The 27306-nt window shown below is 40.6% G+C and overlaps 1 protein-coding gene across 1 annotated transcript; it reads left to right on the top strand.

The window, feature by feature from the left end:
- Positions 1–913: 913 nt before the first annotated feature.
- On the top strand, positions 914–26675 carry nfatc4 (nuclear factor of activated T cells 4). The gene is made up of 13 exons (XM_085439416.1): positions 914–1491; positions 5688–5854; positions 9888–10400; positions 16790–16965; positions 17079–17241; positions 17428–17528; positions 18640–18741; positions 18993–19180; positions 19667–19807; positions 20878–20933; positions 21032–21158; positions 21307–22029; positions 23809–26675. Exons 1-13 carry the CDS (start codon positions 1299–1301, stop codon positions 23877–23879), a joined length of 2721 nt encoding a protein of 906 aa, XP_085295542.1. The 5' UTR covers positions 914–1298; the 3' UTR covers positions 23880–26675.
- Positions 26676–27306: the final 631 nt, after the last annotated feature.

The following is a 27306-nucleotide window of genomic DNA, read 5'->3' as shown; positions in this document are numbered from 1 at the left end:
AGAGAGTGAAACAGGCCCCCAGCTACACACCAGTATAACATACTCCTAATGATTGTGAGAACGAGAGGAGGCCGAGGAAGGAGGACAGAAGAGACAGAGTGGAGGGGAGGGGGCACTGAGAGCTGAACTGAGGCGGAGAGAGCCAGAGAGAGAGTGTTTATTTAAGTTTTTCGTCTCCTGACTCAGACAGAGAGCAGACTACAGAGGATAATGAGAAACAGACCTTTGGTGGAGAGGAAGAGGAGGGAGGCAAGACTCAGGAGAAGGAGGGACAAGGAGGATTCAGTGGGGAGAAGAGGGGAGAAGGAGCTGGGAGGGAAAGGAAAAAAATGCAAGAGAAGAAAAGGGGAGGGGTGACAGCCAAAAAAGGGGGGCTGTTGTGTTCATTGCCACAGGAAATAGGCCCTCTTATGTTCACTAACTGACAGTTAACATCACAGCCCTGGTGGCCGTGCAGGCGGCCTATGGCAGGTTTCAGAGATAATGAACTTCTTGCCATGTGTCCTGCTCATGATTGGAATAATAATCATATTGTTTTGGGCTTAACTATGCGAAAATCTAATTGATGATAAGGATGATGAGGACATGAAGTTGATTTTAAAAGGAAAAACTAAATGAGATGATGCAAATGATGCAAAATGAGACAAGAAAAGAGAAATTTGCATGGGATTGTTATAATAAGTTATATTAAGTGAACGACTTCAAGAGAAACCTTCAGAGTGAGCGAGGCAGGGGGAGAGGAGAGGAGGGGGGCAGGAGGTTGGGCAGAGGGGATTCATGACTGACAGACATGAGGTCCTATGGGGAATGAGTAACGGACCAACTGGAGCTGGGAAACCCACCCAAAGGCAATTAAGGGTAAAGGACGACAAAAATATTTGATAAACTTTTTTTCCCTCCTCCCAGTCTCTTGAAGAACTAGAAGAAGAAGCTACAGGGATGACGATGGAGCTAGAATGAAAGAGCCGACGGTATTTTGGAAATATGATTCGGAGAAGACTGTAAATTATCCGGAGCGAAAATTTGATTTGGATATCAAGACATCAAGTCTGGAAAAACTTGCAAACAAGGAGGCAAGAAGCAGAATTTTTCGCGTAGAAACTTTCTGAAGCAAAACTTTCCTACATATCCCAGATGAGGAATATTAGCACAATGACGCGCACTTAGGAGAAGAGTTTGGGGAATAAAGTTCCTTTGAATTCTTTTTAAAGGCGCACCAAGGGACGTTAAAATCGCCTGACGCAGGGAGACAAGATTGTATCAGTATATCTGTATCCTGTCCTTGCTGCCGGAGGGCGATGGGGGCCGCGCCGGGCTCGGGCTGGGAGGAGGGAGAGTTCGAGTTCAAGTTGGTTTTTGAGGAGGATCCGCCGTCGCGGCAGAGCCAGGGTCCATCCCCGGTGCGCTCTACCGAGCCGGAGAGCTCCGCTGCCGGGGAGGAAAGTGAAGGCGCCCTGCTGCAACTCGACTCCTCCAGCAGCAGCAGCCTGGGTTAGAGTCACTTCCTGAATAGCTGAATGTGTTAAAAGCAAAGGGACATACTGGATAAAGGGGGTCTGAGCGGCCTGACGGGGTGGCTTCTAAAACTCATGGGAACTTCTGTGCGCGTGCGTGCCGTTGCGTGTAGTCTGATGTAGTCACATAAGCACATCTGCATGCCTGTGCTTATGTGATGTGTATGTTTGAACGTACGTCCGATGCTTGCGTGAGAACGAGTATATTTTTACTGTGTGTTTGTTTTCTGTGTGGTATGCATCTGCGTGCATATCTTTGCGCATTGTGAGCTTGTGCATGCGTGCAGCCCCAGACTCAATGTGTTTCTAATCAGCTGTGCGTGTGAGTAGAGTTAACAGCTGCCAGCTGGGAAGGAACCTCAACCTCTGTGTACTGAACACACACACACACACACACACACCTCCCTCCCGTCTTCATCCGAGCTCCACCAATACATACACATACCTCACATCCTCACATCTTCTCACTCATTTGTTTCCCGCCCACACTGGCATACATTTGTATTACTACACCCAAGGTATGAACATTAACTACAGGAGAAAAAGGAGAGGGCAAGTCTTCACGTTTTTCTTCGCTTTTTTTAAATGTTTCAGAGTATGTAGGTTTTATTTATTTGGGTATAAATCTCCATGGATATGACCATAAAATGTGTTAAAGTTGGGCTTTTCAAAACGAAGCAATGCAGAAGTTAAATATGAATCCAGTATCTATCAAGGTAAACAGATGCTGCAACAAGATTGTTGTGGTGGTAAAGTTTGTTCACCAATGAGTTGAATAATTTAACTGTCAAAGACTTTTAAAAAATACATTATTGCAAAAATACTTATACTTTAGGTGAATCAGTCTATTATGCTGCTCCAGATCTGTTTTGTGACCTATTGTTTTTACCCCGAACCTCATGCCGGAAACCATCTCATTTAAGATCGAAGTTTGTTAAAGAGCTGGACTCTCGAACTGAGATTCTCTGAAGTATATTAGATCTGTTAGACTGGTATCTCCAAAAGAAACTGATCCAATGATAATTTAAATTATGTTTTTTTTAAAGATTAAGAAGAGAACACGAAGAGATAAATTCCCCATTAAATTGAGGCAAAAAAAAAAAAAAAGACAACAGTTTAAGCTTAAGAAGAAATCAATCTGAGTGGCACAAATGTATGTTTTTTTTCCATTTCCTTTGAACCCTATAAGGCTTATATATATACATGTATACATACATATATATATGCCATACAAGGGGGCACACAGCAGTATTATGCCATTTTTGCTTTTCTCTTCTCTCAATGTCTCATGACCCCTCTCATGTATTTTTCCACCACTTGTGAGGCCCCACAGACCCCCAGGTTGAGGTAAACATTGCTTTTTTGAGGTTCAGCTCAGGACATGGAAACAAAGATGAAAGTATATTAGATCAGTGAGTCTTTTTTTCCCCCCTGTTCGATAAGTGTTAGTTAAATTCTAGTGCCTCATAAACTCCTGCTGGTCTACATATAAACCGCTAAATCACTGATTCATGTGAAAAATCCGCCAGCAGAAGAGTTGCCTCAGTACTGTAGCTTTAATCACTTGGAAATACTTTTGTTGCCAGGAAACATTTGAAGAGATTTTTTTTTCACCCAGCTTCTTAATTCGTTGGCAGTTGCTGTTGTGTGTCCGCATTGCCCAAAAATTGCCCGCATGGCCCGCCGCCACTACGGAGCGGCAGCGAGCCTCGTTCATTAGAGAGTAACTACTGTTTGACTCCATGTGAAGCCAGACCACACCACACTGGGAAAATGTTGTGGCAAGGGATGTGGCCTTAAGGAGTCAGTTTGGTGGCTTATGGGCAAAATACAAAGGAGTCATGTTGAGATTATACAATGAAAAAAGTCTCTATATAAATGTCAAGGTCAGCGGTGGATTTGGGTGTGTGGTTCTTCATGCTGTGAAATGAATCAGTGGGCCAAAAGTAAACTTCATGATTTAGTTAGAATTCCCATTTCACCCTTTATTGCGCAATTTGTAACTATAATACATGGAAAAATGTACGAAATAGTTTAAAAGTAGAACTGAAAGTTTTGGAGGGATTTTGATAAATTGTTGCCATACGACAGAGTGATTATGGATAAAACCAAATCCCACTTTAAGGCAAGATTATCACAGTCTTTTTGGCCCACATTTAGATTCATCTGGACACCTACGTTGATGTTTTTGAACTGAATGTCGAAGCTGGCAGCATTTACCATTCCAAGTTTGGTCCCCTGTTTCCTGTTGCTTTTATTAACAAAATAATAAAGACTAAGACTAAAAAATAGCGTGAAGAATTTTAAAATGAAAACCAACTGGTGTCCAAGAGTCATAAAAAAAACATGGCTAATACCAAACTCATGTCTGCCTTTTAAATGTGAAGCTATAGTTAGCTGCTAATAAGCCTAGCTAGCATAAAGATTTAACAACAGCTTCAGAGATAATAATACATTGATTTTTATGCTTCTGACTAGGTGTTTCCAGTCTTTATGCTATAAAATTAAGCTAGTTGTCTCCAAATAGTGTACCAAGTATATGAGTGTGCAGTGAGGAACAGTGTAGACACCTCAGTGAATGGTCACGTTATGATGGTGCAGCGGTTTGAGTGTCAGAGTGATCCTGGAGGTTATGTTGTTGGGGGCATTTCCTCCAGGTTGGGTCTCCCAAGACAAACTGGTCTGTGACTGAGACTCGGCTCATTCCAAAAAAGCTCTGAACGTGACACATGGTCAGCATTTTTTCCTGTTTTTCGTGGACTGTATAAAACTGTCTGATAAGGTGTCGGAGACAAATTATATCCTAGGATTAAACAGCAATGCTTTTAGTGTTGTGATGGTAAAACCTGTGGGCAGATGTTCACATTGGTTCTTCCATGTAGAGTGGAAGTCTGGTCAGAGCTATAAATATTGATTAGGTTGTGGCAATTGGGAAAGCATATGCATGCATCTTTTTTAAATACATTAGCATTTGACTGAAGTTCACCTATATACACAAACTACTTTTTCTTTTAAATATAATGGCATATACATTTGTCTACATGTAAATTCTGTTTCATTAATTTCATGGACTCTTACATGTCTGGATTATGACATTTGTCACCTTCCTAACCCCAGTGTCTGCATTATAACCCTGTGATGTGACACGAGTCTGGCTCAGGTTGCTCAGTACCATAAGAGACAGAGTTCAAAGCACGAGGTCAGATGTTAGAGGTGTACTTGTGGAGTATGTGTTTCTCGAATTGCTTGCTTTTCGTTTGATTGAGATTTAAGAGGGGCATCCAGCAAACAGCGACTTTCCCAACTCCTAATTTCATTTTTTAAGCAAGGAAATGTATGGTGTGATGCTAGTGGAGCTTTTTACTAAGAACACAAATACCGCTGTAATGCTATGTTCCTTCAGGCGATGTAATCAGAAGAAATTTTAAATGACAGATGTAATAGAGGCTTCCAAATACCACTATTTGCCTTAAGATTTTGGCTGGCTATCAAGTACACCTTGTACACAAAATGTTTTAAAATCACTCAATAATGTTAAGCAGCTGTTTGCCTCAGATTTTCTAAAAATGTCAAACGACTTAATCCTCTGTCAGTGCAGCTAGTTGTTTCTTATCTATTTGCTAAGCTAAGTTACTAAACTGTTTGGAGTAGTTTTGCATTTTCCGAAAATTACTTCTATTTCCTCATTTATATTAAAAGTGACAAAAATGCTGCACTTGCTTTTAAAACATTATTGCGGTAAAATTCCAGCGTGTGCATTTTCCATATGGTAGCAATTACAGTAAAATGAAGGGAAACTGATGTGTAAAGCATGATGGAAGCACACTGATGATAAAAAATGAATCCTTACTCACCACAAATTGTGTTTACAATATTTTGATTTTCATCTAATGAGTCTCTCTCACGCCAGAGGTACAAGAGCAGGACAGTTGCAGAACTAGCTATTATTGTGTGGTTAAGGGGATGAAAAGCAGATGAATAATTATTTATTGTCATGTGGATGAAAAGGTGTAAAGTGAACAGAACAAAGTGCTGTTCTTTGGGAGCATGGGATTATAGTCAGTTTAAGCAAGCAGGCAACTTGCCAACAGAAAGAGATTTTCTAATTCATATAATTTGTGGGTGTGCCCTTCATGTGTCCGGACATTCATCCCAACCTTTATGTATTTTCAGTTCCAGACAAAAACCTGGCTGCCTCTCACGCAGGTCACTCAATCGACATCCCCAGCCCGACACCTGCGTCCAGTCAGCGGGCAGGGATGCATTCCCCACCTCCACGAAGGGATCACTTCAATAAGTTCAGCGGGACCTATGAGAGCCTGCCGGCACGCTCTGTACAGGTGAGACAGCCTATGTCTAAGTATTTCATATAATCTGCAGTTTCAACCTCAACTGAACAAATGACCGTAGAAAGAATCAGCTGCAGCAGCTGCAGCAGCCGTCTGATTGGTTGACCTTAAGTTTGTTCCAAGCGCATATTCAACTTTTGTAGACACGCCATCGATTGCATGTAAGTCAGTCCAAGAAGAAGGAGGCTTCCTCAGCAGATTACTCTTTGGTTTCCTTCCATTTCCCCTTAAGATTAAGAGGTTTTCCTTACTTGGAGAGTTTTTTTCTGTATCCAAACCAAGGGCCGAAAGACTTAGGGTATATAAGTTAAAGTTTTTTGAGACAAAGCAAACAGACTTTTAAACACTCACACATTTAGTTGAGGAAATATTATGCACTTCTTTACTATGACTTGAGCATTTTGCAGGGCAGCTGCTGAAATATGTTGTAATAATGTCTCAGAATATAACAAGGTGAGAGTACATGTACAGTTTTCACTGAATTCTGTGGTTTACTGGGTAAAAAAGATTGGTCTTTTGTACCTGAAGGACCCAAATTCTGGACTTGCAGACAACACAAGGTAAATGAAAAAGAATCCTTGATTAGGTTGAAAGTCCTTTACAAAAGTTGAAAATTCCACAGCTGCACAATACATGAGGGAATAAACACAGAGAGGAAAACAGACTATTAAAATAAAACAGGAAGTAACTGCACAGCGAATCACGTGAAAAAGAAGAAGACTTGACAACGAGAGGGTGGAGAAGCAAGCATGTTCCTCAAAACATAAAAACATCCCACAAATAAAACACATAACCCAAACTGTATTATATTAACTAAAACTCAAAATTATAAAAACCACAGGACGTGACAAACAAGAGGTTTTAAACACAGCCAGACACCCAGCCTACTTTCTCCTACTGTCCTGGAGTCATTTTGAAAAAGTCTGAAGGCAGCTAAATTTCACTGTGGCAGATTTTATATATTAGGTTTCAAATTAAGCTAAAGAGGCTTTCAGGGAGCACATCCTTAAAAGGGGTCAGTGCCAAGAAAAGGATCCAAATCCACACATAAAAAAAGCTTGTTTTCTCATAGTTTATCTCACCACGATGTTAAATGAAACTCTTAGTACATACAAACAAAACGTAGTGATCACTGCCTCAGTGCTCTCTAAATAGAGAAGGGAATAAATAACGTATTTTTGCCTTGCCGTTAACAGATGTCCCCTTTAACTACTTGGTGGAGACCACAAGAATGAACACTTTCTAATATTTTTTCTTTGCTTTTTATACATTATTATTATTATTATTATTATTATTACATAATAATAACAATAATAATAATAATAATAATATAACAACAGACTGTTCTCTCTGTTGAGGTCAGGAAAGCGATTCCGCTCCCTGAAGACCAACACAGAGAGACTGAGGAGGAGCTTCTTCCCGCAGGCGATACGGTCTCTCAATCACACCACCACACAGTACTGACCCACACATATGGTTCTTACACACACACACTGGACATTCTGGACTTTGGTTTTGCACAACACTGGTCACTATATTCTTCATTTCCGGTTAATACTTGTACAGCTGCTGTTATTGTGTATATATTTATTTAGATTTCTTCATACATTCTTATATAGTTCTATATTGTGTATTGTGTATTTTGTTGTACAGTTATTTTATTTTCAACTTTAATTTATATATTTATCTTTATCTTATTCTTCCCAGTTAAATTTACCCTTCATTCTAATTTGTGTTGTACAGTTATTTCATTTTTAACCTTAATTTATATTCTATTCCTTCCTAGTTAAATTTACCCTTTTTAATTTTTCATATTTATTTCCTATCTTATTCATAGCCTTTTCCTTTTTTTGTTTTCTTTAGGTCACGAGCAGTTGTCCAAGCATTTCACTACATATCGTACTGTGTATGACTGTGTACGTGACAAATAAAATTTGAATTTGAATTTGAATTTTATTATTATTATTATTATTATTATTATTATTATTATTATTATTATTATTATTATTAACTCCTCCAGTTCTGATAAGACTTGGTAAGGATGTAGAGTGGGGTCATGTCAAAAATCCATTAAAATTTGGTCTGCATCCATCAAGGTCTTCAAGGTCAACTTCATTATTTATTAGTTGAAAATTGTCAAAAAGGCTCATAACTTATAAAAATATGATTCTATGCCGTGTTTGTAGAAAGTACCATAGACAATCTTAAAATATCATGTTGCATTTGACCTTTGACCTCTCCTTAAAGGTCAAAAGATTGATCTGAAGGTCAAAGTAATAACAATGGTTTAAAGAGCTATTTAAAATTGTGCTTCTTACTGCCAGTTTTCTTACTGAGATTTGAATTGTTAATTAGATACAGTGGGGCAAAAAAGTATTTAGTCAGCCACCGATTGTGCAAGTTCCCCCACCTAAAATGATGACAGAGGTCAGTAATTTGCACCAGAGGTACACTTCAACTGTGAGAGACAGAATGTGAAAAAAAAATCCATGAATCCACATGGTAGGATTTGTAAAGAATTTATTTGTAAATCAGGGTGGAAAATAAGTATTTGGTCAATAACAAAAATACAACTCAATACTTTGTAACATAACCTTTGTTGGCAATAACAGAGGTCAAACGTTTACTATAGGTCTTTACCAGGTTTGCACACACAGTAGCTGGTATTTTGGCCCATTCCTCCATGCAGATCTTCTCGAGAGCAGTGATGTTTTGGGGCTGTCGCCGAGCAACACGGACTTTCAACTCCCGCCACAGATTTTCTATGGGGTTGAGGTCTGGAGACTGGCTAGGCCACTCCAGGACTTTCAAATGCTTCTTACGGAGCCACTCCTTTGTTGCCCGGGCGGTGTGTTTTGGATCATTGTCATGTTGGAAGACCCAGCCTCGTTTCATCTTCAAAGTTCTCACTGATGGAAGGAGGTTTTGGCTCAAAATCTCACGATACATGGCCCCATTCATTCTGTCCTTAACACGGATCAGTCGTCCTGTCCCCTTGGCAGAAAAACAGCCCCATAGCATGATGTTTCCACCCCCATGCTTCACAGTAGGTATGGTGTTCTTGGGATGCAACTCAGTATTCTTCGTCCTCCAAACACGACGAGTTGAGTTTATACCAAAAAGTTCTACTTTGGTTTCATCTGACCACATGACATTCTCCCAATCCTCTGCTGTATCATCCATGTGCTCTCTGGCAAACTTCAGACGGGCCTGGACATGCACTGGCTTCAGCAGCGGAACACGTCTGGCACTGCGGGATTTGATTCCCTGCCGTTGTAGTGTGTCACTGATGGTGACCTTTGTTACTTTGGTTCCAGCTCTCTGCAGGTCATTCACCAGGTCCCCCCGTGTGGTTCTGGGATCTTTGCTCACCGTTCTCATGATCATTTTGACCCCACGGGATGAGATCTTGCGTGGAGCCCCAGATCGAGGGAGATTATCAGTGGTCTTGTATGTCTTCCATTTTCGGATGATTGCTCCCACAGTTGATTTTTTTCACACCAAGCTGCTTGCCTATTGTAGATTCACTCTTCCCAGTCTGGTGCAGGTCTACAATACTTTTCCTGGTGTCCTTCGAAAGCTCTTTGGTCTTGGCCATGGCGGAGTTTGGAGTCTGACTGTTTGAGGCTGTGGACAGGTGTCTTTTATACAGATGATGAGTTCAAACAGGTGCCATTCATACAGGTAACGAGTGGGGGACAGAAAAGCTTCTTACAGAAGACGTTACAGGTCTGTGAGAGCCAGAGATTTTCCTTGTTTGAGGTGACCAAATACTTATTTTCCACCCTGATTTACGAATAAATTCTTTACAAATCCTACCATGTGGATTCATGGATTTTTTTTTTTTTTCACATTCTGTCTCTCACAGTTGAAGTGTACCTCTGGTGCAAATTACTGACCTCTGTCATCATTTTAAGTGGGGGAACTTGCACAATCGGTGGCTGACTAAATACTTTTTTGCCCCACTGTATATTTTTTTGTGTGTGTGACAATGTTTGTGACGAGCCTCTTATCTTTTTTCCAGGTTTCTGAATCTCGTGTGGTCGAGTGCCCCAGCATCCAGATAACCACCATCTCGCCTGATGATGACACAACACCCACCATTTCCAGTTACTGGGACATGGGCAACAGCGGCGGTTGGGACAGAGAGCGCCTTTACCTGCCTCTACTGGATCCTTTTACTTATCGTGACAGATGCCCCAGCTCCCTCAGCCCCAGCCCCGCCTCTAGCCCCTCCTCTCGAGGCTGGCTCAGTCCCGCTTCCAGCTGCGACTCTCTGCTGGTGGAGGAGGAGGAGCTGAACGAAGGCAGCATCAATTTTGGGCACTCATCATCCTCAAGGCCCACCTCACCTAGTGGGAAGAAGCGTAGAAACTCCCCGCTGGCGTCTCCCTGTACTTCGCGCAGAGGGAGTTACTCAGAGGAACTGCAGGGGTGCAACCTGGAGGGTGGAGAGTCCACCCCTCACTCTCAAGCTCCGCCCAGCAGCTGTGAGCTCAGCATTCCTCAGAAAACCAGGAAGACATCATTGGAGCAGGTAAAGTGCTGTGTGTGATCTATTGCCTTTACTTAGGTGCCGCCCTGCCAAACCTGGAGTAGGCCTCTCAAAGCAGCAGTATAAAATTCTGTTTTCTAACTCGGCTCCTACTCTTAGACCTCAAGCTGCCATCCCTGTCTAGTTTGTTTGTTTGTTTTTAAACTAAAACAGAAATTACAAGAGAGGGTTCAATCTAACTGTCAAGCCAAGGACACTGCACAGTCACACAGTAAAAAACTTGTGGAACTCAAGGTAGCCAAGCCATAATGAATGTCCAGCTTCATGATTTATTTGAGTCTATATGTGACCATCATATATCAAATGAACACCAAGCTGTACTGAAGAAGACTTGAAACCAGTGACTGACCCATTAAACTTATCAGGAAAATGTTCAGTGAGGCAGAAAATCGAGTGAAAACTCAGTGATTTCCTCATTGACTTCTATGTAATGGCGCTCGCAATGAGAGGAGTCGCCCCCTGCTGGCTATCACAAAGAATGCAGGTTCAAAGGACCTTTATTTCAGAGCCATCTATACAGTGTATGCTCATTTTATGTTGCTTTTACTATGCTTCTGTCTAGCATCGACACTAAATATGTATTTTAGCAAATACAAAAACTGAAGCAGTTTAAGTCTTAAAACAGTTTTCAAGAAAGCTAAAAGCTGCAACTTTTGAATGATACAGACACCTACGTTTTGTCTGTGAAGGTTCTCAGTCATCCAGGTCATCGTAGTCAAAGGAGCTTGCAAAGAAAAGCGTCTGGACTTCTATAAGTTGCTTGAAGACGTTTCACCTCTCATCCGAGAAGCTTCTTCGGATGAGCTTGAAGAAGCTTCTCGGATGAGAGGTGAAACGTCTTCAAGCAACTTATAGAAGTCCAGACGCTTTTCTTTGCAAGCTCCTTTGACACCTACGTTTTAGTTCCCGATTGGATGTTTAATTTGCAAAGATTAAACTCTGTTATGTTTTGAGATTTCATTTTTATTGTATGGGTATTTCTTTCCCAATACCTTGGCTTCCTCTGGTGATGGATAATGCTATGTTGCTGTATTTACTGTGCAAAAACTCCCAGTCTGTGTGTTCTGGTGCTGTGGCTGCTTTATACTTGTGTTATTACTGAACCCTGATGTATTCATCAGAGTGTGAGAGTGTGTGTATGCTCAGAAACCATGTAAAGGCATGGAATGTGTGTATGGCTGGGTGAAAAAAAGCTCTCTGGATGCTCAGTTAGAACAGAAAAGTGCTATATCTATATCTAAGTATCAGTCCATTTACTTTCAGCAATAGTTCCACATGATTGGCGGTCCAAACAGTTTTGCCATTACTATACTTCCTCTGTAATTTTTTGTAGAGATAAGCAGGCCCCTCTGTGTAGACGGCCTGCCTATAATCCACGTGCTTGGACATTATTGCATAAATGTTGCTAATACTGCATTAGTGTATTAGTGTAGATACCTCCAAAAGCTGACCATGATGTAATTTTCAGGCTGCATTGGCATGTTTTCTTACTCCTTTATTTTGTGATCTGTTCCTTGCCATAGTTTTGTTGACTTTTCTTTAGAGTACATTAGGGTTCCCTTACACAGAAATAAGGAAAACAACATTTACTTCTTTCTCTAAATCTATAAAACTTTGGTTTTTGGATAATCAAACATGTTGTCATGATTTGAGTAGTGTCAAAGAAAGTCTTTGATTCTAATGTGTAAGGATTTTTAACATTTGATTTTTAATATGTTATATGGGCATTGTAAAGATGCCTGGGTCGTTGACCCAGGGTTTTTGAGTTTATTATTTATTATTTCTAGTCTTTGGTTTCTTTGAGTTCTGTCTTATGGTTTATGTCTCTGTCTTCTCTAGTTGCTATCTCCCCTGTCAGCTGTATCCCCTTGTCTAGTTCGCGTCTCTGTGTATCCTTAGTTGCTATATCCCCGTGTCCAGTCAGTGTCTGTGTCTGCCCTGGTCCCACATCTCTGTTCCCTCTGTTGTAGTGCCTGCATGTGAGTCTGTGTCTTTTGTTCAGTCTGTGTTATGGGTTTCCTGTTTTACTTTGAAAGTCCACGTCTGATTTTAATGTGTCTGGTTTTGCTTCCCCTTGTCTCGTTAGGCCTGATTTGCCCCAGCTGTGTGTCCCTCCTGTTACCCATTCCCCGATTGCTCCCTCTGGTCGTGTCCAAATTCATGGGCTGCATCCTCCTGAGGCCGCATTTGTAGACCGATTACGTCACAGCGACGCGCCGAAGGCTGTCCAAATTCGTAGACTCCTCCGAATGCAGCCGGCAAATGCGTCCTCCTTTTCCCTGAATTTGAAGGATGGGTCGGGTGTGTCCTTCGTGGCCTACCATATCCCAGAATTCATAGCGCGGCCCAGCCAAACTCCAGTTTCCAATAATGGCGGCCGCTACTAAGTTTTAAAATTACTCATACTAATCTTTCTGGGTCACAAAATAAACTTTTAACATATTTTCAGGCGAGAAAGTAGCTGTGTAAACATCAAATATCTGCTCGGTTTATCAAGATATCGCATATTTGCAAAAGTGCTTCGACGTTTTCGGAGACGTCTGCTACCCACCAGCTCGATAGCTAGCCGGGAGCTCCAGGGTTACTGATGCGGCTGAGAACGGCACAACTCCCGGCACATCATTTTCAGATCGCCGCGGACTTTCGCTGCTCGGGTTAAACGTAATATATAAGTCACTTAGACAACCTAAAAATGTTATTGTTGGGCTTTTTTCAGTGTTTTGTTTGTTCGTGAGTAAATCGGTTTGGCTGAGATTAAAGTTATTAGATTAGATTAGATAAAATAAAACTTTATTAATCCCCCGGGTTAGAGATGGACCGATCCGATATTACGTATCAGTATCGGTCCGATACTGACCTAAATTACTGGGTCGGATATTGGAGAAAAATAAAAAATGTAATCGATCCATTAAATATCACGAAAGCACAAAACTTGCAACACGCGGTAACTCACCTCAGAACGTTAGCACGTTGGAGCAGTATGCATCATGTGATAGAGCGGCTGTGGCATGCGGGACCTGTCGGTGGTCTGGATAGCATTTGGAGCTTCGCTAGCAACCCGGCATTTCATCTCCGACAAAGTTATCCCCGAGAGAAGTAAAGCAAGTGTGTAAGTCCATCTCTGAATGTTTGTAAAGCATTCCTGCGTTAAGCTTAACAAACGATATATGGAGCGACTGCCTCTTCTTGCTGCTACTTCAATCATGAAACTGCTTAACGATCAGCTGATCGGCTTTTCTGTCGCGAGTCCGTCTCTCTTGTTTGCTTTTGGCCCACTTTGCACCAGAAAGAGGAAACCAGCGGCTGAACAACAGCAGCACGTTTAAGCTTGATCAGCTGTTGTTAGAATGTATTTAATATTACTTTCTACACCAGGATCTTTTTCTACGTAGCTGACGCTGGTAACTGTGCAGGGGCGGATCTAGCAAAGTTTAGCCAGGGGGGCCAATAGGGCATTAACAGGGAAAAGGGGGCACAAAGACATACTTTTCTTTCTTATACTCATTTAAAATGTCTAGCTTTTAATAAATAATTATCTGACACCCAAATTTTTAATTTGATGTAAAATGAATAGAAGTCAATTCCTGTATATAGTAACTATTAAGTCTAATATACCCTAGTAAGCTATAGTACTTTTTCCTTTGGGAAGGTACCATCTGTGCAGTCTGCAATTTTGTTGAAGAAAGATGTTGAATCTATTTAATATTTCTTGAAAAATAATTGATTTCTATGCATTTTTTTTTCACACTGCATCAAATTAAGGTTGATTACGTCGATTAAGCATCATGAGGTGGAGCGTGAGGGGTGGTTCCCTATTTTTTATTTATTTATTTTTGTTGTTGCTGGGAGTTGGAACCCTATTAGTTAGGTTGCTTAATATTTATGCTAAGTACTCTTTAAAATACCAGAATAGGGAGGATGGTGTAGGTTTAAGTTTATTAGATTGATCAGTATTGCTGAACTATGAAATATTTTTTTTTGCATACAGGTATAACAGAATAGCTTTAGTGTAGTTGTTGTTTTAAATTTGAGTATGAACTTATACAAAATGCAGCAAGATATTTAAAAAACAGTTTTGTTGATTAAAAAACACTATCGGATTCATATCGGTATCGGCAGATATCCAAATTTATGATATCGATATCGGTATCGGACATAAAAAAGTGGTATCGTGCCATCTCTACCCCGGGTGGGTTCCTCCTTGGTTTTTACACAGCTGACTAAACGTCAAACAGAAAACTGATTAAACATAAGTATGAGACAGTCGAGAATTTACGCCAGTGCCCTGTTATATTTTAGATAGCAAGAAGCAGACGGCTGAGTTTATTAAACTCCACCGAGACAGCGGTGACGCTAATCAGAAGGCTAGACCGTCCAATTTCACGGCCGTTTACTTCCGGCCTACCCGACCTTCTGAGGACCCGGCCCACGTAGACCGCGAAGGCCGGGTTCTCAGGAGGATGCAGCCCATGAATTTGGACACGACCTCTGTGTATTTGAGCCCTGTGTTTCTTTGTGTCTGTGTTGCGATCTACCGTTTACCTAGCTGTGTTCTGTCAGTCCTCCGGTGTAAGTTTAGTTTGATTTTTTCCAGTTATGTTATATTTGAGTTTAACATTAAAGCTGTTTTGAGTTCACATCTGGCTCTGGAGTCTGCACCTTGGGTCCTATTCCTGTCTGCACACAGCCCACACATAACAGGCATGTGTTTATTTTTAGATATGTTTCTCTCTTTTAGCTAGCCTCACATGCCTGTGTATGTGCGGTTTTGTTGGTTAATTTAATATGTTATCAATAGGCAGGGACTACAGAAGAAAATTAGCTCGTGCGGCTAAATCTGGCACATTCACATGATGAATTGTTTAAATAAATAAAAACTAGAGATGGCACGATACCACTTTTTTATGTCCGATACCGATACCGATATCATAAATTTGGATATCTGCCGATACCGATATGAATCCGATATAGTGTTTTTTAATCAACAAAACTGTTTTTTTAAATATCTTGCTGCATTTTGTATAAGTTCATACTCAAGTTTAAAACAACAACTACACTAAAGCTATTCTGTTATACCTGTATACAAAAAAAATATTTCATAGTTCAGCAATACTGATCAATCTAATAAACTTAAACCTACACCATCCTCCCTATTCTGGTATTTTAAAGAGTACTTAGCGTAAATATTAAGCAACCTAACTAATAGGGTTCCAACTCCCAGCAACAACAAAAATAAAAAAAATAAAAAAATAGGGAACCACCCCTCACGCTCCACCTCATGATGCTTAATCGACGTAATCAACCTTAATTTGATGCAGTGTGAAAAAAAATGCACAGAAATCAATTATTTTTCAAGAAATATTAAATAGATTCAACATCTTTCTTCAACAAAATTGCAGACTGCACAGATGGTACCTTCCCAAAGGAAAAAGTACTATAGCTTACTAGGGTATATATTTATATTAGACTTAATAGTCACTATATACAGTAATGGACTTCTATTCATTTTACATCAAATTAAAACTTTGGGTGTCAGATAATTATTTATTAAAAGCTTGACATTTTAAATGAGAATAAGAAAGAAAAGTATGTCTTTGTGCCCCCTTTTCCCTGTTCATGCCCTATCGGCCCCCCTGGCTAAACTTTGCTAGATCCGCCCCTGCACAGTTACCAGCCGTCAGCTACGTAGAAAAAGATCCTCGAGTAGAAAGTAATATTAAATAAATTCTAACAACAGCTTATCAAGCTTAAACGTGCTGCTGTTGTTCAGCCGCTGGTTTCCTCTTTCTGGTGCAAAGTGGGCCAAAAGCAAACTAGAGAGACGGACTCGCGACAGAAAAGCCGATCAGCTGATCATTAAGCAGTTTCATGATTGAAGTAGCAGCAAGAAGAGGCAGTCGCCTGTTAAGCTTAACGCAGGAATGCTTTACAAACATTCAGAGATGGACTTACACACTTGCTTTACTTCTCTCGGGGATAACTTTGTCGGAGATGAAATGCCGGGTTGCTAGCGAAGCTCCAAATGCTATCCAGACCACCGACAGGTCCCGCATGCCACAGCCGCTCTATCACGTGATGCATACTGCTCCGACGTGCTAACGTTCTGAGGTGAGTTACGGCGTGTTGCAAGTTTTGTGAGGTGCTTTCGTGATATTTAATGGATCGGATTACTTTTTTTTTTTTTCTCCGATATCCGATCCAGTAATTTAGGCCAGTATCGGACCGATACCGATACGTAATATCGGATCGGTCCATCTCTAATAAAAACATAAACATACAGAGAAGACTGAAATATAAAAGAAACATAATAGAAATAGCAAAGCAAAAACAAGTCTGTGGAGAACTAAAGAGGTGGGATTTTTGTGTTGCAGTTATCTCCCAGGGAGGTGGACCAGGAGCAGGCTCTGGGCCACAGCTCTCCCTGCCCACTGCCAGAGACCCAGCAGACCAGGAGAGAGCCCCCATCTGTGGGCATGGACTACCTCTCTGTTCCCCCTCCTCTGGCCTGGGGCAGAACCCGAGCCAGCGCCCACAGCCCTCTATTCAGGCAAGGACAGCATCACTTTTCAACATTTCAATCCTGTAAATTTACTTGCTTCTCTCCATGTGGGTCTTTCTATTCTTACTACATCTAAAATTCTCACATCTGATTTATTTCAGGTCTAACGCCCTGCCGCCACTTGATTGGCCTCTGCCATCCCAGTTTGACCAGTATGAGCTGCGTATTGAGGTCCAGCCTCGGCCACACCACAGAGCCCACTACGAGACGGAGGGCAGCAGAGGAGCCGTCAAAGCTGCACCGACTGGACATCCTGTTGTCAAGGTGAAAACGAAATTTCTCAGGGGTTTTTTTTTTTTCACCTTTTAACTGAGTTATATGATATCAGATCTAATTTAAGGTTAACATGTCTTTGATCATGTTCACACGACACTGGAACAAATTCTTTGGCCACTGCTGCTGGCCTCATCGCAGTTTGATTTCACACTGCGTCTCTCTCTATCTTCACAGCTGTGTGGTTACACAGAGAGAAAACCGCTCTCTCTTCAGGTTTTCGTTGGAACAGCTGATGACCGATCAATCAGACCACATCCTTTCTATCAGATACACAGGTACTGAGCTGCAGTATTTTTCTATTTAAACACAAATGTTTTCTTCATGCCATGATGTTCAAGGAACACAAAATTCAGGGGACCCATCACGTGACTGTCGTAGCTTTAACCATTGTGCAATAAACCACCAGCTGGTTCTCGTGTTAGTCCAGAAAATATGTTACAACAGTTGTTGTTAGTCCCTTCCCATAATCCAGAGAATATATTTTTGATTATGATATCCTATATCGAGTGAAGTGCAGATCCAAACTGAGAAAAAAAACACACCCACACAAATTTTGTATTTTAAACACAATATTGAGTTCAGTTCCATCTTTGAAAGTAATATAATTTAAAACTGAGTCAAGAGCCCTTAGAGATGGCGTGAGAAGTTCAGCCATCTGGGAGGGGATCAGAGTAGAGCCGCTGCTCCTCCACATCGAAAGGAGCCAGTTGAGGTGGTCTGGGCATCTGACAAGGATATATCCTGGGCACGTCCTGGGTGAGGTGATGTCCCACGGGGAGAAGGCCCTAGGGCAGATCCAGGACATGCTGGAGAGATTATGTCTCTCGGCTGGCCAGGGAATGCCTTGGTGTCCCCCCCAGTCAAGCTGGAGGAGGCTTCTCTGCTTAGGCTGCTGCCCCTGTGATCTGGCCCCGGATAAGCAGAAGAAGATGGATGGATGGATGGATAATTTAAAATTATATGTGAGAGATTCATTTATCATTCAGAAGGGAATGTAGTCAACTCTGCACACCTTAAACTGTCAGTCAATACTAAAAATATCAAAGTAAGTCTACAAGATCAAGTTGGATGAATATTTTTTTAGTGGCCAGTGAAATTTTCCAGCCATTGTATATTACAATGTTTATTTTTTTAAAGTTAATAACATAAGTGCAAGACTTTAACTAATGCTCATTATTTTTTTAAGTCATTAGAAAAAAAGCGAGGGTGATATTAGTGATTATTGATCTCATGTGTTCACAGAACTTGAAGTGACGTGAAAAGGATTATTAATCCTCACATTTTGGAAGCAATTTCACCGTTTTTCGTTCATAAATAACTTGTGTTCTGCTGGGATTTCACTTTATTTTTCTCAGCTGGTAAATTTAAATGTATGTTCCCCTTCAGAGTGACTGGAAAGATGGTGGGCACTGCCAGTCACGAGAGCGTCCAGGTGGGGACCAAACTACTGGACATCCCCCTCAGCCCCGAGAACAACATGACTGCTCTGTAAGTCAGAAGGATGCTCTCACTGTCCTCGTCATGTTTGTAGAAAAAGGATTTTTTTTTTTAACACATATGCTGGAGTTGCTTATTATATATGCTCGGGTGGGCTGCTCATGTTTGACTGCTGTGTCATACCTTTGTAACTGGTCTACTTTAAGTTTTAAATAGCTCTTTCCCTAAAGTTTCAGTTTCAGTGTTGAGTGAAACTTTTCCTACTCAAAATTATGTCATGAGACAAATCTTGTGTTTCACAGCATCGACTGTGCCGGGATTTTGAAACTGAGGAACTCAGACATTGAGCTGAGGAAAGGAGAAACAGATGTTGGAAGGAAAAACACACGTGTTCGTTTGGTGTTTCGTACCCACCTCCCTATAGTGCCCCCTTCAGGACCCCCTGGACGAGTGTTGGCTCTGCAGGTTGCCTCTCTGCCCATCGAATGCTGTGAGTGGCTGCTTTATGGAGAATTCATATTATGATACAGAATCCTTTTACAAAGGAGTCACATTTGAAACATGCAGTGTCACTTGGATTTGTCAAAGGTTGAGATTTTTTACAATTCTGCAAACACTGATCACAAGTGCTTTGCTTTATAAACATTATTTTATTTTGTTTTTCACTTCCAGATCTTATTTGATATATTTGATTTTATTCTACTTTATAATGTCATGTCTTTTTAATCAACCTTATCCTGCATTACTTCTGCTCCACTACTCAAGCTCTTAACTTCACTGATTACTCTTTGTTGCTTTTTTTTACATTTTATTTTACTTTGTATTTTATGGATTGATGTTTTATTGCATTTTGCTCTGTATTATTAATGGCTTGTCCATCATCTGTAGAGCACTTTGAGATGCACTAACCTTGATGAAAGGTAGTGTATGATTAAAGTCTGACTACATATGCATTTATCGTTTCTCTCCACCACAGCCCAGCGTTCGGCCCAGGAGCTGCCTGTCATCGAGTCGGTCAGCCTCACTTCCTGCTCTGTGGAAGGAGGGGAAGAGCTGCTGCTGAGCGGCACAAACTTCCTGCCAGTCTCCAGAGTCCTTTTCATGGAGAGAGGCACAGGTAAGCGTCCAGAGGAGCCTTGGCGCATTTTAATTTACAGAACTGGCAGTAAAAGTTGATTGGGAATATAATAAGACAGAAAATAATTTGAAATCACTTTTTAATATTAGGTAAATGATACTTCAGCTCATTAGATTTAGATTAAAATAGTGCTGCAGGAATTCACAGTTAGAACTTACAATTCTCTAACTGTTAACTTCTCCAACTAGTTAAACATGCATGGGAGAGTTAACAGACCCACTATACATACACAGAGAGGCAAGAGAGGAAATAAAATTAAATGCAAGACACTAAACACAAGGAACTTCCAAAATAACATGTGAGAGTCATAACTAAATGGAACAAACACTGAGGGAACAAATAAAAAACGAGTCAACAACTGAGAAAAGCAAAATGTTCAAATAACATAAAGATCAATAAACCAAAATAAAAATACCAAACAACCTAAAACAGTTCAAAAACCACATTAAGTTATAATACACACACAAAAAATGATAATTTTCACTATTTCATAGTGAATAGTTCTCTCATATCAAATCATAAAAACTGTCAAAATGCACATTTCCAGGTTCCCACACATAGTTGACAAGCATTTCAAATGCAGAGCACGAAGGATTTGATGCAATGCTTGTGCAACTAGGTCTAATAAACATTGAAGATGTTGTGGGACAATATTTTTTTATTACAACAAACAATAGGCCCCTTTAAATGGTTGTCTTCACATATTTGAAGTTCATTATATGCTGATAATTTTCACATTCAGGTCTGTGTAATCCAGGTATTAGAAACTTATCTCACATGTATATCATAATGTGGGGAGAACGTGGACTCAGAGACTCAAGAGTTTAAAAAATCAACAAATCTTTATTCAAGCTGAACATCAAAATTCAACCCAGTATACACACAAAGAAAAAATTATATGATGATTATTTGATGATGAGTTCAGAATCAGAAGGGGGATACTAGAAGTCTAACAGACATTTTAAATGAAGCTTAATTCAGATGCTGCACTTTTATAATTGACTTGTGTTCATTATGTCAAACCTTGCTCTTGTGCTCTTTTGCATTAGATGGCAAATTACAGTGGGAGGAGGAGGCTCATGTTGACCGTGACAACAGCAATGAGGTAAATTTGTGAAATTTCAGCAGACGCATCCAACACAACTGGAGATGCTCTGATAAATGCTCTGTAATCCCCCTGTATGTCGTCTTTATGCCTTCCAGTGTCTGTTATGTGTGAGGGTCCCAGCCTACAGTGACCTATCTGTCAGTCGGCCTGTGTCGGTCAATCTTTATGTTTCTAATGGGAAGAGGAAACGGAGCAGCACTCACTGCTTTAAGTATTTACCCAGTGAGTATCTAATCCCACAAATAATTTTGAAATAAAGAGATTTATAGTTTGAAATCCAATGTAAATACAACACTTATATGTGGCAGCTGGACATGCTTTACATGAACATCAGTTATGTGTGTCAGTTATTCTCGGTTTCTTCCCTCAGTTATGTTCAAAGAAGATGATCCCCTGCTCTCTCGATCCCCTATGCTGCCTCTGGATGGCGGAAACATGTGTCCTGCAGGGGGTCCACCCAGGATAGACAAAGGCTTCCATGTGAGAGGGGACCATATGTCTGATGAGCAAAATCTGAGCTTCCACCTACCCCCCTACCCCTCCACCTATTCCTCTCCGTGCCCACCCATAAACTACAATGAGGAGTACTGCTCTAAACCTGATGCCACGGTGGAAGAGCCCGGCGGGACCAGGCCAGCACTATCCGAGCGTCACCCCAGTTTTGAGAACCTAGAGCTGGGCTTCACCGAGCTCCTTCCCCCTCTGTACCCACGTGGTCCGCAGCCTCCCTCACCTTCACCTTCCCCATGGCTGGACTCACCCTACTTGTCCTCTTCACCCTCTCCTTCCCACTCATCCTCTCTCAGCCCTTTCCCAGCTGGAAGTCCTATCTCAACCTCCCCTCTGCCTCCCATCCCCAACTCCTCTTACCCACAGTACTCTGCTTATGCTCAGGAGGTCTGTCCCTCCCCTCCTACCAACCCAAACCCCTATCAGGATATCTGCCCAGCATCCTACTCCCACTATGAGGGCTGGGACCCCCAGGGAAGAGTGCTGGATACAGGAAATGGGGGAGAGAGGGATCCCAAGATCCAGGAGTGTCCATTGGAGTTTACCAGCTCTGCCTCTATGCACCACATTACCTTTGAAGAAGGTGAGACATAGTTTTTTTCAAAAAAAAGTGATATTTGAAAACTGATTTGATAAAAAAAAAATGACATAAGTGGCTACAAACACAGATACAGAAATGTTGGAGGAAGAAATACAAAGAATTTTTAATATTCTGGATAGAAGAAGGAATGGTATCCACTGAATGGACTTTGCATTTTGGCTGCCACTCTCTAGGTATTTTGGGCGTTTTTTTATTTTGTTTTTCTGGCCAGAAGTGACCAGATTTGGAAGAGAATGTGGAGTCCTAAGATATCTGGTAATATCACCAAATTTGCCATACATATCTGTTAATTATTGATAAGAAACATAAAAATAAAAAACAGAAATTTCACTCCACAAAACTAGATCACAAAGTTCTTGGACAGCTGTACCACACAAACAGCACAACTACACTTAGCAGCCTTTCTAGTATCTAAATGTACAGGTTATAAAATAACTTTTTATTTTGAAAGGGCAAACTTTTCACAGAGACAATTTGTTGTACCAGACTGTAAACACGACTTTAATGCCGTAAAGCTGGCCATTTTAAAGTGAGTATCAGCGGAAGTTGACTCACTTTTGCAGCCAGTCTCCAGTGGCCACTATAGGAACTGCAGTTTTTAGCACTTCAGTGTTCTTGTTTTTCAGCCCCGGGACTATGATTTTTAAAGGCACTTTTTAAAACAAGTTTATTAAATCATGTTTATTAATGCTGAGATATTTTTCTACTCAGTGCATTGTCTTTGATCTACAAACACTGCTTTATGGAGTGAGAATGTGATATGACATGCAACACAGGCTCTCTGATGGCCAGGATAGCTGGTGATCATGTGGTATTTGGTGTAAAGATTTGGCTACCAGGCCGATTCACAACTTTATATGGACATTACCTGCAGGGTCAGTCATAGTAAAAAAGAAAAGAGCTGTATTTTTGTCAAAATTTGAATAATCTGAATTTATGCTCTCCAAATTAGTTTGCCATTTAATTTGGCCCCAAAAATTGTCTTTTTGATGAGAAAGTGAAACCTTGTTGTAGGTAAACTGGTAGCTTGAGAAACAAAGTGGTTAATTCCAACCTACCTCTTGACTAAAATAAAAGAACCCAGAAAGACTAGTTTTCAAACAGGTAACTCCTTATTTGTAGAGTTTCAGTCTCTTCTAAAAACACCATCAAAAGTCTCTTGCCGGGTTCTACTAGGACCTTCTTCCTGCTTCCTGTTACAAAGTGCTTACTCTTAAGGGGTTGCTCGATTGTTTGGGTTTTCCCCAATACTGTAGGGTTTTACGATTATTGATGATTGATTTAACTGCATGGAGTTATTGATGGTGACTTGACTTGATTGAGTTGATAATTGTATAAACTATTTTTGATTTTTGATTGTGACAGATATATAGACAGATATTAGTCAATGTAATGTTTGGTAGCATCTTGTGGTTGCTGGTGTTTTTAGATGTTTACAGTCTTCACTGTAATTTGCATTATAACATTTAAAAAAAGAAACAAAGCATTAACCTTGGTGGTTAAGTTGGGGACTAGATTTTATTTTTACTTGATGCAAGAAGATGTGGTGTGGTGTGCAGTTTTTCTAGATGTTCCAAATACGTAAAAAAAAAAAAAAAATACAAATCTCTAAAAAGGGGATGTTGAAATACGATTAAAATAAAGCCAATGAATTCTGAAAATATACATACAATTGAAACTGACAGTGCAGTATAGGTTATTTTGTATTTTGCAGCAGCAAATTGCATCAAGTGAATCTGTGATTTTCTTCTCCTTCCACAGTATCAGAGTTCATCGGGGAGGACATCCAGTCTTACCAGCCAAGCTCACAGATGGACAACCAGCCAAACTGAGCTGAGAAGGTCCCCCGTTTGATATTCAGCCTCATTTTAAATTCCTTATGCACTCGGTATCAAGATGTGTCGCTGCAGTTACATGTAATATTGAAAGGGGATTACCAGGACACTGTAATTATGACCACAGGTAACTGTTTTATAAAGGGAAACTAATATTTGTAACATGTTTTCAAAATAAATTATATAAGAAACTGCTTGAGTTTGAAATGTCTGCAAAACATAGACCATAATCTTTTTTCAGGGGCTGTTTTCATTGATGTTTTTCTTTTGGTCCTGAACTGGGCTTAATCCACAACTGGGGAAACCAGCTGCTACTGTTTCTCAGTATATATCGGCTGGTGCAGGGCTGATATTTGACCTCTTGAAAGGATGATAAGGCAGGGACTTTTAAAACAGTTTGAAAGGTTTGTAAGAGATATAGTTTGTTAGAATACCTCAAAGTAGAGCAAGTTTGTTTCAGAATGGTGAAACATGGAGGAGTTGGTGGGTGACTCAGCAGAAGGATGCTTCAGCAGTCTTAAATCAGCAGCTGTTTGAAAGAGTACTCATAGTCCTGCAACCCTTTACAGTGTCCTTTTTTTCTCCTCTTAAAGAACTGTGGCTAGAGGAGAGATGGATGAAAAGTCTTTAAGTCTCGCAAAACATTCAAGGTAATAAAAAGTTTTCAAACAACAAGAAGATCTTAAAGTTGCAGCAGATAGTTTGCTGACACTTTTATGGGTATATATGCTTCGCTGCAACCATACATGGGCATGCTGTGAGCTTGAGACCAAAATCACTAATGGTACAGGATAGTTACAGTATAGCTGCCGTGGAGCTCTGAATGTAGCTCTACTGAAGCCATAACGCCTTCATGACACTGACTTTTCCATTTCCTCGTCCTACTTTTCTCTCTGGCTGCAGCTCAGGAAAGGTTGTTAGTTACACATGGAAAGTTCATGACAAGCAAACGTGCCAAAAATAAATAAATGGAAAGCTTGCGTTTAAAGCTGCAAATAGCATTTTAATTATAGCTGAAGAGCACAAAGGGCTGAGTTAAAGGAATCAAATCACAACCAGATAACAGGACAGGTATTGGTATTGATTAGTGCAGATGTAGAATTGCGTGGAAGAACTATTTCATACTGGAGTGATTATACACAGATTGGCCCACACCATTAAAACAACCAGCACATGAGGTAAATAACACTGATCATCTTGTTACAGTGTTCGGTCCTGGCACTCGTGCGGAGGTTACTTTGACACATACCACCCATCTGAAACACCCCCCACCCCCCCCACCCCTAACCGCTGCAAAGTCATGCACCAGTGACAGTGGCAGTAAAATGTGGCTCGCCACGCTGCTCAAGAAAATCTTCCAGAACAAGAAAAATAGCTTAAACTGTTAGCCCGACCTCCAAACTCCCCAGATCCCAATCCGGTGAGCAACAGTGGAAAGCACAAGAATCAGACCAAGGAGTCCCCACCCAGCAAACCACAGGAACCAAGGGTCCACTGCCAACATCCCAATGTCAGACACCGCCATTGTATACATGTATGTGTAAGCATGTTCATGGGAATATTTATGTATTTTTTTTAAGATCCACTGTATTTCCAGTCCTCTGATACAAAGTAATGCTTTTGTTAATTGAAAAAATGAAGAAAATGCATAAAAAAGCCTTATGAAACCAAAGAATCAACCTCAGCATCTTCTCATTGCTAACACACCACGTGCTCTCCTACTGGGAAAAAACACTTTGGTCCAAACTATGTGACTGTCTGTCAGTTCAAGGTTTAATAACATCTTCAGTGTGATAAAAGCACGATCTGCAGCCAGATTGTAAATTATGACTTCCACAATCTCTTAATTTTTGAACTTTGTCACTATCTTATCAGTACTGCATAGTTTCTCATCCTATAAATGGATAAACAAGGTCGCCCTGACTTCAAGCTGCTCAACGACCTTGTAAAATTGAATCCATGTAGGTTTTCATTAAGTGTTTTAGTAGGCCAGAAAATAGTGCTTAAATGTTTTTGTGAAGGCAGAAAAAACATGTTTCACTTTTCTGTGCACTAGTGAATTGTTTGTATATGGCACAATCTGTTTACTCACCCTTCCCTTCTTGCCCTTCTGTGTGGTATTTTTCTCATTTATCTGTTATTTGTATCCTTATCTCTTTCTTCCCATTGACTATGACAGTGGACTTTATCACAGTATGGCATCTTGAAGGATGTTTCCATTTCTAAAGTGCATCAGGAAGGGAGAGAAGTGGAGGAGCTTTAATTTGAGACTCTATGAGGAAGGGTTTTTAACCTGTGAAGTCATATATGTCCTTTTTTGTCACATTGTGTGAAGTTAATTAAAAGTAGGACAAAATATAAAGGTTGTCTAAACACTGTCACATCTGAGATCATAAAAAACAGACAATACAGCTGTTCCAAATGTAATTGATATGGCTTTAAAACGACTTCCGGAAAGGAAGGCTGTGTCATTTTGTTCTGTTGCTTGCATCTATGATGGGAGGGACCAAGATGTGAGGAGAGGGTTTGAGGAAAGGAATGAAAGAAGTGAAAACTGAGAAATGTATATGCTCCATCCGTGTCCTGTTGTCTTCCCCTGTCATCTGCCACATTGTCCTCATTATTGTGCACGCACTGTTTTCCGGTAATCCTCGCCTCATGTTAGACTTCCTTTTTGTCTCTGACCCAATTTTGTCTCTGTTTTTTTTCTTTGCTTGTTTCTCCTGGGTTTTTTTCACCTGTTTACTGTATACCTGGCTCAGCTTTACTACAGTAAAGGGTTTTTAACTTTCACCCGATCTCCCTGGTCACCACAGATAATATTCATTACAGTGACTCTTGTTTTGTTGTTCTACAGATTAATCTTGTCACATGAAATCACACAGATATTCACCAGGGGGAGGTATAATCTCAAACATAAGAGACTGAGCTCTGGCCAGCCTGACCGACACATGCAGGTTCACATAGCTTTTGTCTTTGTAGAAACCCCTAGCCGAGTTCATCAGTAAACGCAGCTGCAATCCAATTTTAGGATCCTCAAGTATGTGAGAAACAAATATAGCAATCCGCCTGCTGCCTGCTGTTAATGTGACAAAGCAGCCTACAGGCTCTGGTTTTAATGCCAATAATGCTCCACTGACTATATTTATAATCATGCTAGTTCTTGTTAATCTATAACAAGTTCCTGGCAGTGTGCTCACACCGAGACAGCTGATGATTAATCGGTTTAATGTTTACAAGCTTAGCTAATATTTGTGAGTAACTATAATCGTGACTGAGGCTGAACTCTTACTAAAGTATCACAAAAGTCAGATTCAGACTCTGATACACTGTCAACCATAAAAGTTAGCAGAAAACAAAACATGAAGGTAACCGATTAAAGTGGAAAGTTTTGTTCTATAGTCCTTTGCATTTTTTAAAATAT

This window comes from Copadichromis virginalis, linkage group LG18 (genome assembly GCF_057382275.1).
Source record: "Copadichromis virginalis isolate Kocher_CV1m ecotype Utaka linkage group LG18, C_Virginalis_male_GT1.1, whole genome shotgun sequence".
Classification (NCBI taxonomy): Eukaryota; Metazoa; Chordata; class Actinopteri; order Cichliformes; family Cichlidae; genus Copadichromis; species Copadichromis virginalis.
Note: the sequence above shows the minus strand (reverse complement) of the source record. Positions and strands in the feature narration are given on the sequence as shown.